The sequence below is a fragment of the Papio anubis genome, chromosome 18 (assembly GCF_008728515.1).
Source record: "Papio anubis isolate 15944 chromosome 18, Panubis1.0, whole genome shotgun sequence".
NCBI lineage: Eukaryota > Metazoa > Chordata > Mammalia > Primates > Cercopithecidae > Papio > Papio anubis.
Window position 1 is genome coordinate 39,740,012 of NC_044993.1, and position 24,301 is coordinate 39,764,312.

Here is a 24,301-nt window from a genome sequence, read left to right on the forward strand (position 1 = left end):
CCAGCACTTTGGGAGGCCGAGGCGGGCGGATCACGAAGTCAGGAGATCGAGACCAACCTGGCCAACACGGTGAAACCCCATCTCTACTAAAAATATATATAAAAAAAGGAAATTAGCCGGGCGTGGTGGCGGGCGCCTGTAGTCCCAGCTACTCCGGAGGCTGAGGCGGGAGAATGGCGTGAACCTGGGCAGCGGAGCTTGCAGTGAGCCGAGATCGCACCACTGCACTCCAGCATGGGCGACAGAGCGAGACTCCGTCTCAAAAAAAAAAAAAAAAAAAAAAAAGATTCTAAACTTAATTTCCGTTTTTGTACATTCATCTTTGAAAGAAAAAAGGAGACTAGACATGGTGGCTCATAGCTGTAATCCCAGCACTTTGGGAGGCTGAGGCAGGTGGATTGCTTGAGCCCAGGAAATCGAGACCAGTCTGGACAACAAAGGGAGATCCTGTCTCTATACCTTTTTTATTTAAAATTCTTCTTAAAAAGGAAAAAAATATGAAGGTGATTATTTGAAACAGCTTTGTGAAAATCATTTCAGCTCCATGTTCTGTACCTGTTCCATTATATGTAATTTAAAATCTGATGGGCCTAAAGCAAATCCATTATTCCTTTATTTATCTGTGTATTTTCACTGCAGCCTTGGACTCCCAGGCTTATGCAATCCTCCTATCTTGGCCTCCTGAGCAACTGGAATCACAGGTGCAAGCCACCACGCCTGGTCATTATTCCTTTAATGCAAGAACATTCATTCAAAAATATCTTAATTTCAGGCCAGGTGTGGTGGCTTACGCCTGTACTCTCAGCACTTTGGGAGGCCAAGGTGGGCAGATCACCTGAGGTCAGGAGTTCGAGACCAGCCTGGCCAACATGGAGAAACCCTATCTCTACTAAAAATATAAAAATTATCCAGGTGTGGTAGTGGGCGCCTGTAATCCCAGCTACTTGGGAGGTTGAGGCATGAGAATCACTTGAACCTGGGAAGCAGAGGTTGCAGTGAGCTGAGATTTTCCCGTTGTACACCAGCGTGGGCAACAAGAGTGAAATTCCATCTCAAAACAAAACAGAAAAACGTCATTTCTTATTATTTTACTTGAATAATTATCTTTGTTAAATAAACTTGCGATATTTGTCCCCACGAATGAGAGTAGAAAAGTGTTTTTCCTGGTTTTGCTTTTTTTTTTTTTTTTTTGAGAGGAGGTCTCACTATGTTGCCCAGGCTGGTGTCGAACTCCTGAGCTCAAGGAACCTGTCTGCCTCAGCCTCCCAAAGTGCTGGGATTAGAGGCGTGACCACTGCATCTGGCCCTGGTTTTACTCTTACTAAATGGAAGTAATTGAAGATAGTAGATTCTTTATTCAAAAAGAATGTGTTATTTTCATGGGCAAGCATACATTGCTGAAAATGTAAAAATTTTAGGGCAATTGTGTTCTCACAATTAGGACTCCTATATAAGAGTAGGAGGGATAAAAATACATTTAAGCAAAACTCTTGAAACCACTTGTTTATAATTTCTCACTCTGCATAGAAAAAAATGACTCAAGTTAATTCTGTTCACTAAAAGAAGAAAATGCTCAATTAAGTGGACCAAAATAGTTCCAATTAAAGATATACATTTCTCTGATGAGCAAAAATTGAGAATCTTCCACAATATGAAGACATAACTTTTTTTGTTCTTAGATAAATTAATACCTACTTTTAACTCACAGAAGGGACAAGATAAAAAGAGCATTAGGACAGGCGCAGTGGCTCACACCTGTAATCCCAGCACTTTGGGAGGCTGAGGCGGGTGGATCACTTGAGGTCAGGAGTTCGAGACCAGCCTGGCCAACATGGTGGAACCCCATCTCTACTAAAAAATACAAAAATTAGCTGGGTGCGGTGGTGTGTGCCTGTAATCCCAGCTGCTCTGGAGGCTGAGGCAGGAGAATCACTTGGACCCCAGAGGCGGAGGATGTAGTGAGCTGATATCATGCCACCGCATTCCAACCTGGGTGACAGAGTGAGACTCTATCTCAAAAAAAAAAAAAAAAAAAAAAAAAAGAAAGATAAAAAGAGCATTAAAACTAAGACCTTGTTAGACACAGTGGCTCATGCCTGTACTCCCAGCACTTGGGAGGTGGAGTGGGAGGATCACTTGAGCCCCAGAATTTGAGACCAGCCTGGGCAACATAGTAAGACCCTGTCTCTACAAAAATAAAAAAAATGAGCTGGGTATGGTGTCACGTGCCTGTGGTCCCAGCTACTTGGGAGGCTGATGTCAGAGGATTGCCTGAGTCCAGAAGGTCGAGGCTGCAGTGGTCCATGTTCATGCCACTGCACTCTAGCCTGGACAACAGAACAAGACCGTGTAAGATTTTGAAGCTCTTGATTTTGTGTGTGTGTGTGTGTGTGTGTGTGTGTGTGTGTGTGTGTGTGTGTAAACCAACAGAAGCAGTAGGCAGTCTTTGAGGTTTGGGAGAAAAAAACCCAAAAACTTCCTTAAAAAGGAAATAAAGATTTTGTAGGAAAATGCTTTCTCACCTCAAACTACAGGAGTGTTCTACCCAACTTAGGCCTTTTTCCCATCTCAATAGACGACTATTCAGTCGATTCCCCAAGTGGGAAACCCAAGCATCATCTTAGCATTTTCCGTTGCTCCATCCTCCAAATCCTCTGCATCACCAGTTCATCCATTTATGTAGGAGGAGGACATTAGCAATTGTGACTCCTTCATTCAGCTGCGGCTGTCTGTTTTCTCCTTCATACATTTCTCTGAAGACTGCTTTGATTTCATCAGCTCCATCTCCTCCCCTCTCACACTCCCCCAACTCCCTCCAACCTGACGTCTGACCTGGTCACCATGGAAATATCCCCTGCTAAGCTCCCCAGTGATATCATGCCTCGAAACCAACAGATATCCCTTATCCCTCCTCGCATCTCTCAACTGCATCCATGCTCATGGCCCCTTCTTCCTTCTGAAGCCGCTCCCTTCTTTTTAAATTTTTTTTTCTTGGGATAGGGTCTCACTCTCTTGCCCAGGCTGGAATGCAATGGCACAATCTCAGCTCATTGCAATCTCTGCCTCCCATGTTCAAGCAATTTTCGTGCCTCAGCCTCCCAAGTAGCTGGGACTGCAGATGTGTGCCACCACACCAGGCCAATTTTTTGTATTTTTGGTAAAGACGGGATTTCACCATGTTGGCCAGACTGGTCTTGAACTTCCAGCCTCAAGTGATCCACTGCCATGGCCTCCCAAAGTGCTGGAATTACAGGCCTGAGCCACCGCACCTGGCCACTCCCTTACTTCTTGACTGCACTCTTCTGTTGTATTTTTTTTTTCTTTTTTTTCTTTTAGAATGTATAAAATGAGGCCAGGAGCCGTGGCTCACATCTGTAATCCCAGCACTTTGGGAGGCAGAGGCAGGAGGACCACTTGAGGTCGGGAGCTCAAGACCAGCCTGGCAAACATGGTGAAACCCCATCTCTACTAAAAATATAAAAATTAGCCAGGCATGGTGTCATGTGCCTATAGTCCCAGCTACTTTGGAGGCTGAGGCAGGAGAATCGCTTGAACCTGGGAGGCAGAGGTTGCAGTGAGCCGAGATCGTGCCATTGCACTCCAGCCTCGGGGACAAGAGAGAAACTCTGTATCAATCAACCAATTGATCAATCATTCAATCAATCAAATGTATAAAATGTAGAGGCGGGGTCTTGCTTTGTTGCCCAGGCTGGTCTCAGACTCCTGGCTTCAAGTGGTCCTCCTACCTAGGCCTCCCAAAGTGCTAGGGCTACTGGTGTGAGTCACTGTGCTCAGCCTTCTGGTTTCTTCTACATCTCAGAAGACTCCTTCTGTGTTTCTTTTCAGGTTCATTCTCCAACCAGGCCAGCACTTAATAGATTTCTTCACAACTTTGTCTCAATCCTCCTTATTTTCTCTTTCTAGCTCTTTCTAGACCAGTAGTTCTCAAAGTGTGTTCCACGGATCGTTTTCGGGGGGGTTCATGAGGTCAATACTATTTTCACAATACTAAATGTGACTTGCCTTTTTTTGCTATAGTGGCACATTGGGGCTGTGGACACTAAAGTGATGGGATGAAACTGCTGGTGTCTAGTATGAATCAGGGCATGGGCACCAAACTGTACTAATTATCACTGCATTCTCCCCAGTCACGCACTTATAGGAAAAAGCAAGCAAGCTGCACCCAAGACTGTACTTGATGAATTAGTAAAAAAAAAAATTTATAGTTATTAAATTTTCACCCCACTATGTATTTTTTCATATAGATATCCGTTATTCTAGCACCATTTATTGAAAAGACTATTGTTTCTCCATCAAGTTAACTGGGCACCTTAGTGGAAAATCAATTGATCATATAATTATGGGTCTATTTCTGAACTCAATTTTGTTCCATTGATCTGTATGTCTTTACTTACGCTAAAACCATACTGATTTGATTGCTTTAGCTTTATACACAGTAAGTTTAAAATCAGGTCGCATGACGCATATGCACAGCCAAACACACCCAGGCCGGCTCCCATTTTTTTTTTTTTTTTGAGACGGAGTCTCGCTCCATTGCCCAGGCTGGAGTGCAGTGGCGCGATCTCCGCTCACTGCAAGCTCCACCCCTCGGGATTCATGCCATTCTCCTGCCTCATCCTCCGGAGTAGCTGGGACTACAGGTGCCTGCCACCACGCCCAGCTAATTTTTTTGTATTTTTAGTAAAGATGGGGTTTCAGTGTTTGCCAGGATGGTCTCGATCTCCTGACCTCGTGATCCGCCTGCCTCGGCCTCCCAAAGTGCTGGGATTACAGGCGTGAGCCACCGCGCCCGCCCCCACCCCTTTTTTTTTTTGAGACAGAGTCTCGCTCTTGCCGCCCAGACTGGAGTGCAGTGGCGCAATCTGAGTTCACTGTAACCTCTGCCTCCTGGGTTCAAGCAATTGTCCTGCTTCAGCCTCTGAGTAGCTGGGACTACAGGCGCATGCCACCATGCCTGGCTAATTTTTGTATTTTTAGTAGAGACAGGATTTTGCCGTGTTGGCCAGGCTGGTCTTGAACTCCTGGGCTCTAGTGATCTGCCTATCTTGGCCTTCTAAAGTGCTGAGATTACAAGTGTGAGCTACTGTGCCTGCCCCCCACTCCCCCCTTTTTTTAAAGAAAGGTTTTGCACTGTTGCTCAGGATGGAATGATTCACTACAGCCTCAATCTCCTAGGCTCAAGCCATCCTCCTGCCTCAGCCTCCAAAGTAGCTGAGACTACAGGTGTGCACCACCACACGGCTAAATTTTTTTATTTTTACCAGACAAAGTTTCCTTATATTGCCCAGGTTGGCCTCAAACTCCAGAGCTCAAGTGATTCACCTGTCTTGGCCTCCCAAAGTGCTGGGAGTACAGGTGTGAGCCACTATGCCTGAACAGCTGAACAGTGTATCTATATATATATTTTTGAACAGAGCTCACTCTGCTGCCCAGGCTAAAGTGCAATGGTGCAATCTTGGCTCATTGCAACCTTTGCCTCCTGGGTTCAAATGATTTTCATGCCTCAGTCTCCTGAGTAGCTGGGATTACAGACATGGGCCACCACACCTGGTTAATTTTTTTTTCTTTTTTTTTTAGGTGGAGTCTTGCTGTGTTGCCCAGGCTGGAGTGCAGTGGTGCAATCTCGGCTCACTGCAACCTCCGCCTCCCAGGTTCAAGTGATTCTCCTGCCTCAGCCTCCCACATAGCTGGGATTACAGGTGCATGCTACCACACCCAGCTAGTTTTTGTATTTTTGTAGAGATGGGGTTTCTCTATGTTGGCCAGGCTGGTCTCAAGTTCCTCACCATACGTGATCCGCCCACCTCGACCTCCCAAAACGCTGGGCCCCCAGTGTGTATTTCTAACGGGCTATTCTGGGTGATTTTCAAATAAGTGTATTTTAAAGCAGACTTTTTTCCCCCTATGGTCATACAGAAAAAGCTCTCCATTATACTGTGCCACGAATAATACTTGCATGCCCTATTGAGCTATTGTGTAAATAGTTAAAACTGTATGCTGTATTTATGAGTTGTTTTCCCTTCCTCTGTGTTGTTAAAGTAAAGCTGAATGGGAGAAATCCAGACCCAACTATCCATGCTTCAGAATCTAAGAGATTTTTAGGATGGCACATCTTCAGTGTCATCTCATCTTCTACTGTGTTTTAAGGATGATTCTGCATTCAGCAGCCACTTTAGAGCTTGCTTAGTAAAACAGAAAATCACACACAAAATGACGAGAAAATCACCCGCATTTATTTACTCAACAAATATTTATCAAGAGTTGACTATATACTAGGTCCTGTGCTAAATATCCTGCAGATTGTTTATAGGTCAGAAACTGTGGGGAAGAACTAACAGAATAAGAAACTTTCTTCTCCTTGAAAATAAGTATATTTTATAGATAATTGAGGCAGAGAAAACGCTAATACTTCCTTTTTGGGAAGAATCGTTCTCCAGGGAGACATGCTTGGGCCAATCATTTAGCTGAAATGATCACTAAACATACAAACATACCTTAAAATTCATGAGCAAGGACCATAATAAAGTGAGGTGTTGCATATGGTATACGATTTCCGTTTTCCCACCATATATACAATTTGGGTCATTTTACTTGGTGCCATGGGCTAGGAACTCTTAGGGCTGGGAGACAATCTTGGTTTCCCAACCATCTATATCATATAGGTAAAAACTGTAAAACATATCACAGTGCAGATGAAATCTAACACTACTAGCTCATTTTATGCTGCTACGGAAGCAGTGAATTAAAATTAAGTCCTATACTGGGGATTGGGCCTTTTATCAGGGCAACTGAGATCAACTGTAAAGAAATTTTCAAATTTCCCTTCTTATCAGGCAAACGGATGGATAATGAAGCCAGTTCAGAGGCCCAGCCAAGACAATGATGCACAGGGAAGCTCCCTCGAGCTCTAGCTGTCACCTAGTACTTCGAAGACACTGAGAGGTAATACTGCAAAGTCGTGCTGTCATTTTTTTAATGTCTCACATATATTCCAAGCAATATCCATTAGCAAACAAACATCCAGGAATAGTGTCATCTCAGCTTCTACTAATAACCCTTTATTTAGTATCTTAAAAAAGATTTTGTAAGACACAAAACTTTCCATCAAAAAGTTGTTTATTTAAAAATACCTTCTCCCAATTCTGATTCCATATCAAATTAAATCAAGAAGTGATATTACAGCAATAAATCATCAAAGTCATGAGTAGGGAGGATGGCAATGACCCCATTAGCTCATTAGTATAATCCAGTAAGTGAAATACAAATTCAACTCATTCACTTCTTCACAAAAGGCAGACATAAGCGGTATACTTCATATAAAAAAACTAGTTTATAAAGCTTGTCTTCATATTTCAGTTTAAGGTTCAGCTGATATAAAATGCCTTAAAAGACCATCCAAGCAATGCTTTGGATTTTCTTTTTTTGCAAAATTCAAGGAAAACATGATTGTTTGAAGTTTCTTCACTGCTGGTGAATTAGTTAAGAGCTACCTGAGATTCCTTTGCACTTCCACTCTTCCACTCTTTGAATTTCCAGTGATTAAAATATGCCAGAGACATAATTTAGAGAGCGCTAGAAATGGCACACAGATCTCAATGCTTAAAAAAGTTTCTGGCCAGGCACAGTGGCTCATGCCTATAATCCCAGCACTTTGGGAGGCCAAGGCGGGCAGATCACTTGAGGTCAGGAATTCAAGACCAGCCTGGCCAACATGGTGAAACCCCGTCTCTACTTAAAAACAACAACAACAAAAAAAACCCAGGTGTGGTGGTGGGTGCCTGTTATCCCAGCTACTCGGGAGGCTGAGGCAGGAGAATCACTTGAACCTGGAATGGCAGAGGTTTCAGTAAGCCAAGATCGCGGCACTGTAATACAGCCTGGCAGCAGAGTGAGACTCCATCTCAAAACAAACCAACAGCAACAAAAAGAAAAAACCAACAACAACAAAAAAACCAACAGAGTTTCTGACAGGTTTTGCAAGTTTTTTTTTTTTTTTTTTTGGAGACAGAGTCTCCCTCTGTCGCCCAGGCTGCGGTGCAGTAGTGTGATCTCAGCTCACTGCAACCTCCGCCTCCCAGGTTCAACCGATTCTCCTCCCTCAGCCTCCCGAGTAGCTGGGATTACAGGCATTTGCCACCATGCTCATGCATGGAGCTTCACCATGTTGGCCAGGCTGGTCTTGAATTCCTGACCTCAAGTGATCCACCCACTCGGGCCTCCCAAAGTGCTAGGATTACAGGCGTGAGCCACCACGCCCGGCCAGGTTTTGAAGTTTTTACAGAATGTACAGAATGTAAGCATTAACAGATGACTTTCAGAAACATATACATTCAAAGAAAACCTTTTAGTATTCTAAGCATTGAATACTTTGGGGGAAGAACTCTTTCTTTTTGGGATTAAGAAGTCAGTCTTTTCTCAACAGTTTCTTGATAAGCAATAAATCTTCTCAAATTCATTTTCACATTGTCAAGAACACACAGCTGATCTGTGCTATAGTTACCTCTCCCTTCTTTACGTATCTGCAAAAAAACCAAAACAACAACAACAACAACAAAAAACAGATCATATGTGACTTGGTAGATACTATTAATTCATTTATATAAAGTATTTAATCTAGGCTGTATTTAACCATTTGCTGACCGAGACAGCTGCAAGAATTTGGCAAAAACGTTTTTACTTCCAAGGTAAATGGAACTCGGTAAGTAAAGAATAAACTGAGAATGTGCATGTTAAAAATGATAGTTACAAAGGTGACTGAATGGCAGGTGTTAAGAGTTATATAAACTATAGAAAGGAATTATGTAAACTATGAATTGGGAAAACCTCTGAAAGGTCTGCTGTTCAGACTGATTTTCCTAATTAGTATGCATTGCTATGGTAATAATATTTAATTATTTTTCTTCTCTCAAAGGTATAAAGCCTTAATTAAATTCCTTTGTTAGGCTGGGTGCAGACTCATGCCCATAATCCCAGCAGTTTGGGAGGTCAAGGCGGGTGGATTGCTTGAGTCCAAGAGTTCGAGACCAGCCTGGGCAACACGTGAGACCCCATCTTAAAAAAAAGAAAAAATTCCTTTGTTAGCCAGAGGTTAGTCTGTAGTGTTGTGGTTTTTTTTTGTTTTGGGAACAGGGTCTCTCTCTGTCACCCAGGCCAGAGAGCCGTGGTGCAGTCATGGGTCACTGCAGCCTCAACCTCCTGAACGCAAGTGATCCTCCTGCCTCAGCCACCACAGTAGCTAGGACTACAAGCGGCGCACTACCATGCTGGAGTAATTTTTTAAAATTTTTAGTAGAGGTGGGGTGTCACTATGTTGCCCAGGCTGGTCTTGAACTCCTGGGCTCCAGCGATCCTACCACCTTGGCCTTTAATAGTGCTGGGATTACTGGTGTGAGCCACCATGCCCAGCACTGGTTTTGTTTGTTTTTAGTAGAGATGGGTCTTGCTTTGTCACCTAGGCTGGAGCACAGTGCTGCAATCTCAGCTCACTGCAGCCTCCAACTCCTAGGCTCAAGCGATCCTTCTGCTCAGCCTCCTGAGTAGCTGGGACGACAGGCATAAGTCACCACTTAATGGCTAACTTTAAAAATTTTTTTGTAGAGACAAGTTCTTGCTATGTTTCCCAGGCTGGTCTTGAAATTCTGGACTCAAGTGATCCTCCTGTCTGGGGCTCCCAAAGTGCTGGGATTACAGGTGTGAGCCACTGCACCTGGCCTGTGGTTTTTTATAACAATTGTATGGAATCTGAGTTTGATCTCACCTCTAGTCTAGAGCAGTGGCTCTCAGGTTTTAGTGTGCAACAGCATCACCTGGAAGGCTTGTTAAAAAACAGACTGGTAGGCCCATCCATAGAGTCTGTGACTCAGTAGGTCTGGAGTTGGGGCCAAGGACCTGCATTTGAACAAGTTACCAGGCAGGGCTGATGCTGCTGATACAAGGAGGGCACTTTTGAGAAACACTGCTCAAGAGAAGTTCTTGATTGTACATAAATGCATTTTGTAGCTAAATATACACTGAACAGCCTTTAATACAAATTGTGGCTTCATTTCGCAAAAAAAGTTTCATATAAATAACTACAGGCTAGCTTCTGGCTAGTAAGAAATCTCATTAGAGCTTTATACCTTTGATAAAAGAAAAACAAATGTTACTACCACAGCAATACATACTGAGTAGGAAAATCAATCAGAACAAAGACCTTTCAGAAGTCGGGGGTTATTTTCCCAGTTCACTGTTTATCTAACCTTTTCTAAGCACCTGCTTCTGCAGAGTTTGATGACTCTTAACTATTAATATATCTGCTTTCCTTAAAGTTGCAGGGAAATAGGGGATATTTTTTCCTTATCTTGCAAGCTCTTTATCCAGAAATTTAAAGGACTGTAACTTTTAAAAACAATATGGTTAGGCATGGAGGCTCACACCTGTAATCCCAGCACTTTGGGAGGCCAAGGTTGGGGAACACCTGAGGTTGGGAGTTCGAGAGCAGCCTGGATGACAAGGCGAAACCCCGTTTCTACTAAAAATACAAAAATTAGTTGGGTGATGTGGTGGACACCTATAATCCCAGCTACATGGGAGGCTGAGGCCCAAGAATCACTTGAACCGAGGAAGGAGAGGTTGCAGTGAGCCAAGATTGCGCTACTGCACTCCAGCCTGGGCAACAGGGCAAGATTCTGTCTCAAAAACACACACAAATAAAATTAAATAAATGCAAAATGTGTATGAAAGTGCTTTACAAAATACAGAGTATAATACTGACATATATGAAGCATTGTCAAAATTACTGAACTGTTAAAAAAAGAAGAACTTGTCAGATACCATTTTGGCTTCAGTTTCAGTGATTCAATAGTCACACTGTTGAGCTATGACTCAGTCAATAAACATATTACAAAGTACTGGGGATGCTGTGCTACGTATGGGGATTTGTCATGCACATGCTTCTGAATTGCACACACACCCTCGTCCCCAAAGAATGTTCAGACTTACGCATTTATAAGTTAAATGGCTACAAACCTTCATTTTAAAGACCGGCTGGAATTCTTTCAGAGCAGATAATAATTTAATTTGAATCGAGGCTCTTTCGGCTTCTTTACCATCTGCAAAAACATCAAAGAGGGCATCCAAAGCTTCTCCTGCTACCACAAGGGAAGGATCTTTGGTGGTAACCTCAAGTAGAAAGCACCCAATATTCTGGAAACAACAAAACACATTTAATATGACTAACACCAGTCTCCAAAACAAGTACTAACTTTGAATGTGGCAATAACTCATGCATACTATTTTATATACAAATGCCAGGGAAAAATTAAAACTTTAAGAGATCAGACTTAAATACTTATAAACATACCAAGTATAAGCAAGATAAATTAAACATATTATAGTTTATATTCATAAAGTGAATTAAAAACCATAAATGATGTATGATTTAGGAAATCACTAAACTTTCCTCTCTACCTCTCTCAAAAGGCTTGCTCTATGATGTCAAGATGCATAGAAATCTTATCTGTAACAACGACAACAAAAAAATCTGCTTTTAAAAGCATAAGAAAAACACTTTAGGGCCAGTCGCAAGTGGCTCACACTTGTAAGTTCAGCACTTTGTGAGGCCAAGGCAGGAGGATCACTTGAGCCCAGGAGTTCGAGACCAGCCTCAGCAATGGAGCAAGACTTCATCTCTAAAAAATGTAAAATAGGACTGATCTGAATCTAAACTAGTCTGTAGATCTAACTGTCAGTGTGCAGGACATAAAAGGATAAAAGAACAAATTTAACACCACAAGGTAGCAATCAGACAAATCCAGAAGGCTGGACACCATATAGGACAATTGATTCAGGAGGTGAGAATAACCAGGTGGTGCCGGGGAGGAACTGTTCAAGATTAAGAGAGAAACAGAAGACCCCATGAGAAACATAACATGTGGACTTCAGCAATGTAAACAAGCTCTCTGTAAACAGATAATTTTGAGGCAACTGTAAAATTATGAATATGGACCGGAATTAGACACACTAAGAAATAACTGTTGCCGGGTGCAGTGGCTCATGCCTGTAATCCCAGCACTCTGGGAGGCTGAAGGGGGCAGATGGCTTGAGTCCAGGAGTTCAAGACCAGCCTGGCCAACATGGCAAAAACCCACCTCTATTAAAAATAGAAAAATTAGTCAGGTGTGGTAGGGGGCACCTGTAATCCCAGCTACTCGGGAGGCTGAGGCAGAAGAATTGCTTGAACCCAGAGGAGGAGGTTGCAGTGAGCTGAGATCGCACTACTGCACTCCAGCCTGGGTGACAGAGTGAGACTCCATCTCGGGAGAAAAAAAAAAAAGCTTTGCAAGTATCATTTTTCAAAAATAGATTCTTAAAAACATCAGTCATCACTGTAAAGTTCCTAGCAGGTGAAGAGGTACTTTATAATAATGAGTTTACTATCTATCCATTAGTCTCACACTTCAGCAATTATTAGCACACCAAAGGGTAATTTTACTATGACTGTCCTTTTAATTACTAGTGACGCTGTACTCCTAACAGTGCAGTTTGTAAGCAACTACGCCAAGTGTTAAGAGTAAATATGTTGAGGGAATTCCTAGTATATTGGCACTACCAGGGTTGCTGCTTAACATTTATGGAGTGGTATTATAATTAACTGTGTGGTATTTTTCAGAATGCATGTTGCCTGATGTGTAAGGAAAATGGTGTGGATTGTTCCTTAATCAGCAGGAGAATGTAACATGCATACATTCGATACAATAGCAAAGGCAGAAGGCATCTTTTAAAATTCTGAATTTGCCCTTTCACTAAAGAGAGATTTATTTTTTTTTTAAAAGTACCTCTGGAATACCATTAAATTGTAAAATGTGGCTCAACTTTTCAAGTACTTACCTAATTAATACACATGGTTAGATCAAGCCAAAGGGTACATTTTAATAATATAACTCAATAAAGCAACTTGATATGACTTCTTCTCTTCATGTCCACACAAGTTTTAGGAAATCCTACACCAACAGTTCTTCTCCTCCCATTTCTAATTATTTAACATGTTAGGTCAGAAGCAAATTGTTTTACCTTAAGAGTTTCAAGTGTACCATCTTCTTTGGCAAGGACGCTGCCAGTGATTCCTAAAATGCTAACGACATTCACTCTAACCCCGACATTACTACTATGAATGCCTGCTTTGCATAATGTCATCAGCTGATCAGGAGTCATGCACTGTTGAAAGAGGAGAGGAGAGTATTTATAATGTTAAACTCAACCAATTATATCAGCATGCAAAAACTGGACTGACAGGAATCTCCTCTATAGGCTACAAGATTTTAAGAGTGACATAAACTCCTGGCAGGTAAGTTACTATTAATATATACTCCAGTTCTCCCAGACAGAGCTGGTAATTCTGAACTAAGGTGAGCCCTGCTCATGTCGCCATTGTTATCTTAATATCAAAGGGGCTCCAGGTCCTATTCATTTAATTTGATGAAGACTTTCATGCCAGATGTACACAGACTAAAGAGATTCCAATTTCTTTTTAATATTATTGGTATAAAAAAAAAAAAAGGGCTTTGAAAGTATAAACAGGATTGTGTAGCTTTAAAAAAACTGGCTGAGTCTATACAAGGCAAGAACTTACTTTGAGATGTTTGTATTATCATAATTAAACATTGTAAAAACCATTACATTATATGGTGCTTCTACCATGTAGTGGATAATTTTCAGTTTAAGGCTGGGCGCAGTGGCTCATGCCTGTAATCTCAGCTACTCGGGAGGCTGAGGCACAAGAAATGCTTGAACCCGGGAGACAGAGGTTATAGTGAGCTGCGATCATGCCACTGAACTCTAGCCTGGGCAACAGAGTGAGACTATCTCCTATAAGCAGCAGCACAGTGTGGTGATGAAAGGCTTGGAATCTGGAGCCAGACACCCTGGGTTCAAATCCTAGCTTCACTACTTAGCACTCGCGTGCGCCCCTACACTAGACTAATTTATTTTTAGTTTTTGTAGACATGAAGTCTCACAAAGTTGCCCAGGCTGTTCTTGAACTCTTGGGCTCAAGCAATCCTCCTGCCTCAGGCTCCCAAAGTGTTAGGATTATCAGCATGAACCACTTCACCTGGCCCTGAGCATGGGCTTTGAGTAATTTTCCTTAACCATCACACTGATCCCATAAGCTGCTGCTTACATACCAGGGGAAATCAATAAAAATAATTGCTATTCCTATAGGCCCTAGAGTATAAGGTTTTCTGGTCCATCCAACAGCCACACGGCATGCTATGCATCCCATTACCATTCCCAATTCTTAGAAACTGAAGGTCAAATTATGCTCTTCAAAAAAATTCTTAGCTTTGGAAAGCTGAGGCAAGAGGATCACTTGAGGCCAGGAGTTCAAGACCAGCCTGGGCAACATAGCAAGACCTCCTCTCTATTAAAAAATTAAAAAATAAAAATAAAGTATAAAAAAATTTAAAAGCATTAAGAAAAAAAGTATATAAAGAAGCAAAAAGAAATAGTGTTATTGTTAGCAATAACAAGGGCATTGTTATTTTGATACTATTAAGTACATTCTATAGGATAAAGCAAATAATAGTTTTAAAGTCACTACAATTTTAATGTTACTACAGCAATTTTAGTATTACTGTATAGCAAATAATTTTAATGTCTTTTAATGTCACTACTACAAAGTACATTCTGTAGGAGAAAGCAAATAATAAAATTTTTGAAAAATCTTTTTCTTTCTTCTTTTCTCTAATTTTAATTTTTTTTTTTTTTTTTTTTTTTTTTGAGACAGAGTCTCGCTCTGTCGCCCAGGCTGGAGTGCAGTGGCCGGATCTCAGCTCACTGCAAGCTCCGCCTCCCGGGTTCACGCCATTCTCCTGCCTCAGCCTCCCGAGTAGCTGGGACTACAGGCGCCCGCCACATCGCCCGGCTAGTTTTTTTGTATTTTTTTTAGTAGAGACGGAGTTTCACTGTGTTAGCCAGGATGGTCTCGATCTCCTGACCTCGTGATCCGCCCGTCTCGGCCTCCCAAAGTGCTGGGATTACAGGCTTGAGCCACCGCGCCCGGCCTAATTTTAATTTTTTAAATTATGTATCATTATTATTATTATTTTTTGAGATGAAGTCTCGCTCTGTCGCCCAAGCTGGACTGCAGTGGTGCGATCTCGGCTCACTGCAAGCTCCACCTCCCGGATTCACGCCATTCTCCTGCCTCAGCCTTCCAAGTAGCTGGGACCACAGGCACCCGCCACCATGCCCGGCTAATTTTTTTGTATTTTTTAGTAGAGACGGGGTTCCACCGTGTTGGCCAGGATGGTCTCGATCTCCTGACCTCGTGATCCACCCACCTTGGCCTCCCAAAATGCTGGGATTACAGGAGTGAGCCACTGCGCCTGGCCTATTTTTTATTATTTTTTAAGCCAGTCAAACTTAGCATGGGGGGGTTGTATACCAACTTTAGTGACACAATGTTAATAAGCTCTGATAACCCACTACCATCAGACCAGTTGCAAGTAAGAATTTTAATGTCACTAATGTATCTTTTTGGGTACAATGTACCTTTTTGGTTACAAATGTATCTTTTTTGGGGGTACAAAAAGATACAAATATAAAATCAAAAATTAAGTAAAAACATTGTACCATTTTTTAATTTAAACTGGAAATTATCAGTATAAACTTACTAGTTTTGCCTCCTAAAAAAATGCTTATTTCCTAGCTATTTCCACTAAAAAGACCTAGAAACAATGACAACATGGTAGCAATAAGCATTCTACAATTCAGTTTCCCGACTAAAGACATCAGAGCTTCTTGGAGAAGTAACTAATTCCGGGGTTTGTTTTGTTTTGTTTTGAGACAGAGTTTCACTCTTGTCACACTCTTGTCACCCAGGCTAGAGCTCAGCGCTATTTCGGCTCACTGCAACCTCCACCTCCTGGCTTCAAGTGATTCTCCTGCCTCAGCCTCCCAAGTAGCTGAGATTACAGGCGCGTGCCACCACGCCCAGCTAATGTTTGAATTTTCAGTAGAGATGGAGTTTTGCCATGTCGCTCAGGCTGGTCTCGAACCCCTGACCTCAAGTGATCTGCCCACCTCAGCCTCCTAAAGTATTGGGATTATAGGCATGAGCCACTGTGCCCAGCCAGATTCCAGGTTTTAAGTAAGAAAATCTTATGCCTGGAAGCAAAAGTGATCAAAAACCTAAAATTCTTGTCAAAGAGACACAGGAGCCAATTTGAAGGGACTCCTACTATCCAAAGATGCGACGAATTTGGCAGCAAAAAGCATGACTGTAATGGAATGAAATACAAATATATTTTAAAAACCCTGAGTTCAAAATGATACTAAAAAGAAAAAAAAAATATCACTGGCCACTTAATAGAGATTGCTAGGATACCTATTCTGGAAAAAACAAAAAACAAAAACCAAAAAAAAATAGCTAATAAATGTAAAAAAATAGACAAAATTAGGATATCTCTATTCTGCAACCCACTAATGACATAATGGAGCCAGGCAACCACAATTACTGGTTATGAAACCATTAACGTGAACTCACTAATTAATCTCAGCTTCACTATTTTATGATACCACATGATTTGTGATATAAATGTAGGAAATATATATAGCACTATAAATTATTCTTGCCAAAAAATCTGGACCTGTCTAGATTACTTACTATAAATATAAAAAAAACACAAAAAATAATCTGGACCTGGATCTAATTAAGGCTCTAGACCTAGCTCCCGGCTCACAGGAAACACAGGGGCCAGAGGAATGCTGAATGATACCATCACGATGAGTTGGCCAAATCTGCCAGTGTGGAAAACACTACAGAACAAAATGAGAGTTTCTTCAACGGGTAAGTGTATGGGGAAAGCAGGGGAGTGAGGGAAATGTTATAGATTAAGAGATTTAAGAATCTAAAACCGCCGGGCGCGGTGGCTCACGCCTGTAATCCCAGCAATTTGGGAGGCCGAGACGGGCGGATCATGAGGTCAGGAGATCGAGACCATCCTGGCTAACCTGGTGAAACCCCTCGTTTCTATCAAAAATTACAAAAACTAGTTGGGCGACGTGGCGCATGCCAGTCCCAGCTACTCGGGAGGCTGAGGCAGGAGAATGGCGTGAAACTCGGGAGGCGGAGCAGTGAGCTGATCTGGCCATTGCACTCCAGCCTGGGACAGAGCCAGACTCTGTCCTTCAAAAAAAAAAAAAAAAAAAAAAAAAAGAATCTAAAACCAATGAAATCACTGAATTGTACACTTTAGTTATTTATTTATTTTTGAGACAGAGTCTCTTCTGTCGCCCAGGCTGGAGTGCAGCATGCCACCCCAGCTCACTGCAACCTCTACCTCCTGGTCTGGCAATTCTCTCCTGCCTCAGCCTTCAAGTAGCTGGGATTACAGGCCTGCCACTATGCCCCACTCTTAGACATTTTTGTAGAGATGGGGTTTTCACATATTGGGCCAGGCTGGTCTTGAACTCCTGACCTATACCGCCCACCTCACTTTGGCCTCCCAAAGTGCTGGGATTACAGGCGTAAGCCACGGCAGCCGGCCTGCATTGTATACTTTAAATGGATAAACTGCATGGTATGTGAATCAAATCTCAGTAAACCTTTTTTTTTTTTTTTTAAGAGATAATGGCCGGCACAAGTGGCTCATGCCTGTAATCCCAGCACTTTGGGAGGCTGAGGTAGATCATTTGTGTCGAGATCGAGACCATCTCTGGAAGCTAACACGGTGAACTTCAGCCTCTACTAAAAATACAAATTGGGGCCGGGCGCAGGGTATGGCGTCTCTTGAATAGTGGCGAGATCGCGTCATCAGAGTCCCAGCCTGGGGCTTGCACAGAGCAAGACCTGTCTCGCAAAAAAAAAAAAGGTTAGTAAGAGACCAAACTATCAACCAAAAGCAACATGTGGACCTTGCTTAGATCCGGATTTGAACAAGCCAATTGTTAAAAGACTTTTTTTTTTTTTTTTTTTTGAGACAGAGTCTCGCTGTGTTGCCCAGGCTGGAGTGCAGTGGCATGATCTCGGCTCACTGCAACCTCTGTCTCCCGGGTTCAAGCAATTCTCCTGCCACGGCCTCCCAAGCAGCTGGGATTACAGGAGTGCGCCACCATGCCCAGCTAACTTTCGTATTTTTAGTAGAGATGGGGTTTCACCATGTTGGCCAGGCTGGTCTCGAATTCCTGACCTCGGGTGATCTGCCTGCCTCAGCCTCCCAAAGTGCTGGGATTACAGGTGTGAGCCACCGTGCCTGGCCACGTTAAAATACATTTTTAAGGCAATCTGGGAAAACTGAATTCAGACTGCAACTGGGAAAACTGAACTCAGAGTGCAAACCAAAGGATAATAAGAAATATCCATTAATTTGGAGGCTTGGGGTAATGGTACTGGGGTTAAGATTTTTAAAAATTTAATTTTCTGTCAGACATGCATACTGAACTACATAATAAAATACTCATGGGTCAAATATGACTTGCTTTAAAAATACTCTAGGAAACAAAAATAAGGACCCAGTGAGATGAATGAAACCATGTCACAAGAATGACAGGATGCCAATAAACTGCTGAGGCTTGGTGACAGTGCACGTAGGCTCATAGGGTATTGTATGATCTCTGCTTTGGGCATTGTAGCGCACACCTGTAATCCCAGCTACTTGGGAGGCTGAGGTGGGAGGACTGAACCCAGGAGACTAGCCTGGGCAACACAGTAAGACCCCGTCTCAAAAAACAAAGCAATGGAATTATCTCTGCTCTTAGGAATGTTTGAAAATCTCCTTAGTAAAAAGTTAACAGAAGTGGTAAGGCACCTATGGGAGATGAAGTGCACATGGATTGCTGTGGAGGGTAAAAGGACATGCTTGCAAAATCTGTAATGAAATGTTTAAAAAAAAAAAAAAAAAAGAGCTGGGTATGGTGGCTCACACCTGTCATCCCAGCACTTTAGGAGGCCAAGGCGGGTGGATCACTTGAGGTCAGCCATTCAAGACCAGCCTGGCCACATGGCAAAACCCCATCTCTACTAAAAAAACAAAAATTAGCTGGGTGTGGTGACACATGCCTGTAATTCCATCTACTTGGGTGGCTGAGGCACGAGAATCATTTGAACCCAGGAGGCAGATGTTGCAGTGAGCTGAGATCGTGCCACTGCACTCCAGCATGGGCAACAGAGTAAGACTCTGTCTCAAAAAATAAAATAAAATAAGAAAAAGACCAATGATAGATAAATTATTTACAACATATTTATCAATTAAGTTGTATTGATTAAAAAGCACTTGTTTAGCTAGTAAGCCTATATATTAAAAAATTTAAAAAATTAAATTAAAAGCACCTGTGTGTTGCTGATGGTAGGGGGCAGAAAGATATTACTTTTTATTTTAATCACTTTTGTTTTCTTTTTTACAAAGATAATGTATTACTCTTGTAACAGAAATATGTATTTTTAAAAATAGTGAAGTAATGAATTTTGCCTCCATAATACAGAATCTTTACATGTTTCATACAAAAAATTTTAGAACTCTTACCTGGGAAATGTTCTTGGAGGCCATTGTTTGCAAAAGGGCCCTCAAAGCACTACTTATGGCTTCTAGAAAGTCAGCATGTTTAGCAAAATCTAAAACACAAAACTGAAATATAAAATTTGCATTTCTCCAAGATAGGCTATTTTGTAGAAGCAGCAAACGAAACAAAGCATGCTAAATGTGAATAAATGCTATTCTTAATAAAACAAACAAAAAAACCCTCGATATTTAGCCAAAATATTTAGTTAACAGTCCCCTGTACACTCTAAACCTAAGTCTGAAAGATGATCGTGGTTGAAATAATCACAGCAAGGAGGTGTTCTACAGACAGTCCTTGACTTCAGACACTGGGTTTTCATTTGACTCACACGTTAGCATATAATAAACCTGAGCTAGCTTTTGCAGACTGAATTCTGTCATTCATAGATCTCCATCACGGTGCTGGGTAGACCTACCTTTGGTGGAGTCAGAATGCCTCCTTGCCAACCCAAGCTCACTGCCTAGCCACAAACTGTTGCTTGTGCAGAGCCAGGACATGACAGCACCATCATTTTAACTGACCTAACATCCCCTTCCCACTCCTACTCCTTATTCGCACACTTTTCCTATTGTCCCTTCTTCCCACACAGGACAAACAGAACACCAGCAGTAAGCCATTACTCTGGCACAGGCACGGGCAAGGGACAGTGAGGGTCACCCAGGGGAGTTGGCTCCTTAACCCCTTTGATGGGAAGAGATTTGCTTGGTGTGGTAAACTGTATTTTCTAAGAATGGCCACAGCAATATTTCAAGTCCTGTGTAATCTTCAAGAACCTCGCCACTTCCTATAAAGATGTGAAATCTACTTCTCCTTTCCTTAAATCATGGTAGGACTTTGTGACTTCTTCAACCAACAGAATACAAAGTGACGGTCACAAAAGGCAGTATGACTTCCAGCCCTGACGCATGTGTGCAAGCTCTTTTTTCTCTCAACTTCTGCCCTGGGAACCTAGCCATCCTGTTATGCAGAAGCCTATGTCACATGAAGAGGTCACCGTGGGTGTTCTACCTGACAACCGCTGCACCAACTGCCAGACACATGAGTGAACAAGACTTCGGATGATTCTGGCCCACACTCTGCAAGTTTTCCAGCAGAGGCCCTAGACTAGTATTTCTCAGCCTCTGCACTACTGACATTTTGGACCAGATAATTCTTCATTTTGTGTGTGTGCAGGGGTCTCCTGGGCACCGCAGGATGTGAAGGAGCATTCCTGGCCTCAATCCTCTAGATACCAGTTGCAATTTCCAAGTTGTAAAACCAAAAATTCCTCCAGATGTTGCCAAATGTCCCCAGGTGGGAGGTGAGAGGGGATAAGTGGCTATGGTTGAGAACCACTGGCCTAGACATTGTGGAGTAGGAACAAGCCATCTCCACTGTGCCCTAAATTCTTGACCTAAGGAAACTTTGAAAAATAATAAATGATTGTTGTTGTTTTAAGTCACAGAGTTTTGGAGTAATTTGTTATGCAGCAATAGATACACTCATTTCCTGCCCCACAGTGCCTGGGACTCGATACCATTCCGATCCCCCGCTTTTAGGTTACCCGGGTGGAAGAGAGGCAGCTTCTGTTCAAATTTTAATCCTGGTTGATTTTATTTTTTGGCTCTTTCATCTTCAGATATATAAAATGTACCAAAATAGGGGACTTCCCGTAATGATCACAGAACAAGTAATAGGAGACCTGGGATAGAGTAATTATGTGACTCCTCCCGCCTTCATTTTAGTCTTGGCTCAAACGTTACCTCCTCACAGAGGCCTTTTCACGCTAACTGGCCTAGTGTAACGCCTCATATCATTCTGCTTTTATTGTTTTCTTCATAGCTAATATCACATAAAACATTTATTTCTACTAGAATGCAAACTCCACGAACATAGTGACCTGGCTTATCTTGTTCACGCCTGCAACCCTAGCATTTAGAACAGTGTACGACATAAAGCGTTCAATAAATACAAGTTAAAAGAATGAATGACCTTGGGCTGGGTGTGGTGGCTCACGCCTGTAATCCCAGCACTTTGGGAGGCTGAGATAGGCGGATCACGAGGTCAGGAGATCGAGACCATCCTGGTTAACATGGTGAAACCCCATCTCTACCAAAAATACAACAAATTAGCTGGGTGTGGTGGTGGGCGCCTGTAGTCCCAGCTACTCGGGAGGCTGAGGCAGAAGAATGGCATGAACCCGGGAGGCAGAGCTTGCAGAGAGCCGAGATTGCACTACTGCACTCCAGCCTGGGTGACAGAGCAAGACTCCGTCTCAGAAAAAGAAAAAAAAGAATGAATGACCTGGAAGAGGTTCCTTAACCTCTCAGCTAAGGTTCCTAAATCTCAGCTTCCTCAGCAGGATGATGAAGTAATAAGGCCTGTCTCTTAAAACATGGTACCTAACAGGCACTCAAAAATCAGCGTGAAGTTGTTAATACATTTGAGTTTTTTTTGAGACAGGGTCTTGCTCTGTCACCCAGGCTGGTGTGCAGTGGTGTGATCTAGGCTCACCGCAGCCTGGACCTCCTGGGCTCAAGCAATCCTCCTGCCTCAGCCTCCCGAGTAGCTAGCACCACAGGCACGTGCCACCATGTCCAGCTAATTTTTCTTGTATTTGTAGAGACGGGGTCTCATCATATGTACAGGCTGGTCTCAAACTCTTGAGCTCAAGCAATCCACCCGCCTCAGCCTCCCAAAGTGCTATGATTACAGGTGTGTGCCACCCTGTCCAGCCAATTTGTTGCTATTAAACTTCAAAAAGTTACCACATTGACTGTGAAATGTATATTTGATTAAAGGTCTAAATATAGCCCTATAAATTTATGAATTGTACACAAAGAGGTGATTCAAAATGTCTTTACTTTAACAACTTTGAACAGTATTTAAGAATTTGTAGCACGTCTAAATGTAGGTACATAATCAACACAGGAGTAATTACACTCAGGTGAATTTTTCAGACTGATTTTAATATTTTTTTTTTTTTTGAGACAGTCTCACTCTGTCGCTCAGGCTGGAGTATAGTGGCAAGATCTGGGCTCACTGCAACCTCCGCCTTCCAGGTTTAAGCAATTCTCCTGCCTCAGCCTCCCAAGTAGCTGGGATTACAGGCGTGCACCACCACGCCCAGCTAATTTTTGTATCTTTAGTAGATATGGGGTTTCACCATGTTGGCTAGGCTGGTCTTGAACTCCTGACCTCAGGTGACCTGCCCGCCTTGGCCTCCCAAAGTGCTGGGATTATAGCTGTGAACTACCACGCCCAGCCTGAATTTTCTTTTTTTCTTATTTTTAATTAATTAATTATTATTTTTTTTTGAGACGGAGTCTTGCTGTGTCACCCAGGCTGGAGTGCACTGGTGCGATTTCGGCTCACTGCAATCTTCACCGCCTGGGTTCAAGCAGTTCTCCTGTCTCAGACTCCCAAGTAGCTGGGACCACAGGTGCACGCCACCATGCCCGGCTAATTTTCGTGTTTTTAGTGGAGACGGGATTTCACCATATTGGTCAGGTTGGTCTCAAACTCCTGACCTCAGGTGATCCAACTGCCTTGGCCTACCAAAGTGCTGGGATTACAGGCGTGAGCCACCGCGCCCGGACACCCAGTCTGAATTTTCAATATTCTGATGTGGAATGGAAAATATATCCCAGAATGGGATACTACCATTTTAATTATAACTAAAAAAGAATGTTCTGATTCTGAAAATCTGGAAAAACAGAATCCTAAATGATTTCAGAACTCATGTAATAGAGCTGAATGACAGACTGACCCAATATGAAATACAACATTCCTAAAAAACACATTGATGTTTTGAAAACCAATAGCTTTTAATGAAGGAGACAAAGATAATAGTGCTTTTGAATGCAAGGACCAGATTATACTAAAACGTCCTCCTTTTATCTCTGATATCAGACACAAACATAAATGTAGGTATGTACAGAGTATCACAAACATTATAACTACTGTATTCAGAACTGTATTTAGCATTAAAATTAAAACAAGTTAGACAGAGCAGTAGAACCATCATACCGTTAACTCTCAACCATAACACAAAACAGCAGAGATATTTAGCCCCATTCTCCCCACTAAATTCTCCATTTTTTTTTTTTTTTTTAAATTGAGGCAGAGTCTCACTCTGTTGCCCAGGCTGGAGTACAACAGCACAATCATAGCTCATTGCAGCCTTGACCTCCTGGGCTCAGGCAATCCTCCCACTTTAGCTTCCACAGGCGCAAGCAAGCTACCACTCCTGGCTAATTAAAAAACCTTTTTTGGTGGGGACATTGTATCACTATGTTGCCCAGGCTGGTCTTAAACTCTTGGGCTCATGTGATCCTCCCAATTCAGCTCAAAAAGTGCTGGGACTTCAGGTGTGAGCCACCATGGCCAGCCTCCACTAAATTATCTTGTAACAGTTCCCACTATCCATATAGAACCCATAGGATTACATTATTAATAAATCTCAAATGCTTAGAAGAACTGTATTAGAATATCATCTCTAGGACAAGCACGGCAGCTCATGCCTATAATCCCAGCACTTTGGGAGGTCAAGGTGGGTGGATAATAAGGTCAGGAGTTCAAGACCAGCCTGGCCAACATGGTGAAACCGGTTTCTATTAAAAATACAAAAATCAGCCAGGTGCTTATTCACCAAAGCTGAAATGAAGGAAAAAATGTTAAGGCCAGAGAGAAAGGTCGGGTTACCTACAAAGGGAAGCCCATCAGACTAATAGCAGATCTCTTGGCAGAAACTACAAGCCAG

General features: G+C 42.4%; 1 protein-coding gene across 3 annotated transcripts in view; it reads right to left on the reverse strand.

Annotated features, from left to right (window-relative positions):
• Positions 1 to 7,119: 7,119 nt before the first annotated feature.
• Positions 7,120 to 24,301, reverse strand: part of HEATR3 (HEAT repeat containing 3) — a 46,023-nt gene continuing 28,841 nt past the window's right edge. The window contains exons 12-15 of one of the 3 annotated variants that reach the window (XM_003916858.4): positions 19,524 to 19,612; positions 13,072 to 13,215; positions 11,029 to 11,205; positions 7,120 to 8,540 (exon numbers count right to left, since the gene is read on the reverse strand). In XM_003916858.4, coding sequence (XP_003916907.2) covers positions 8,418 to 8,540; positions 11,029 to 11,205; positions 13,072 to 13,215; positions 19,524 to 19,612 — 533 coding nt within the window. In that variant the 3' untranslated portion in view covers positions 7,120 to 8,417. The other 2 variants (XM_009196402.4, XM_021931935.2) reach the window with 2 other exon arrangements.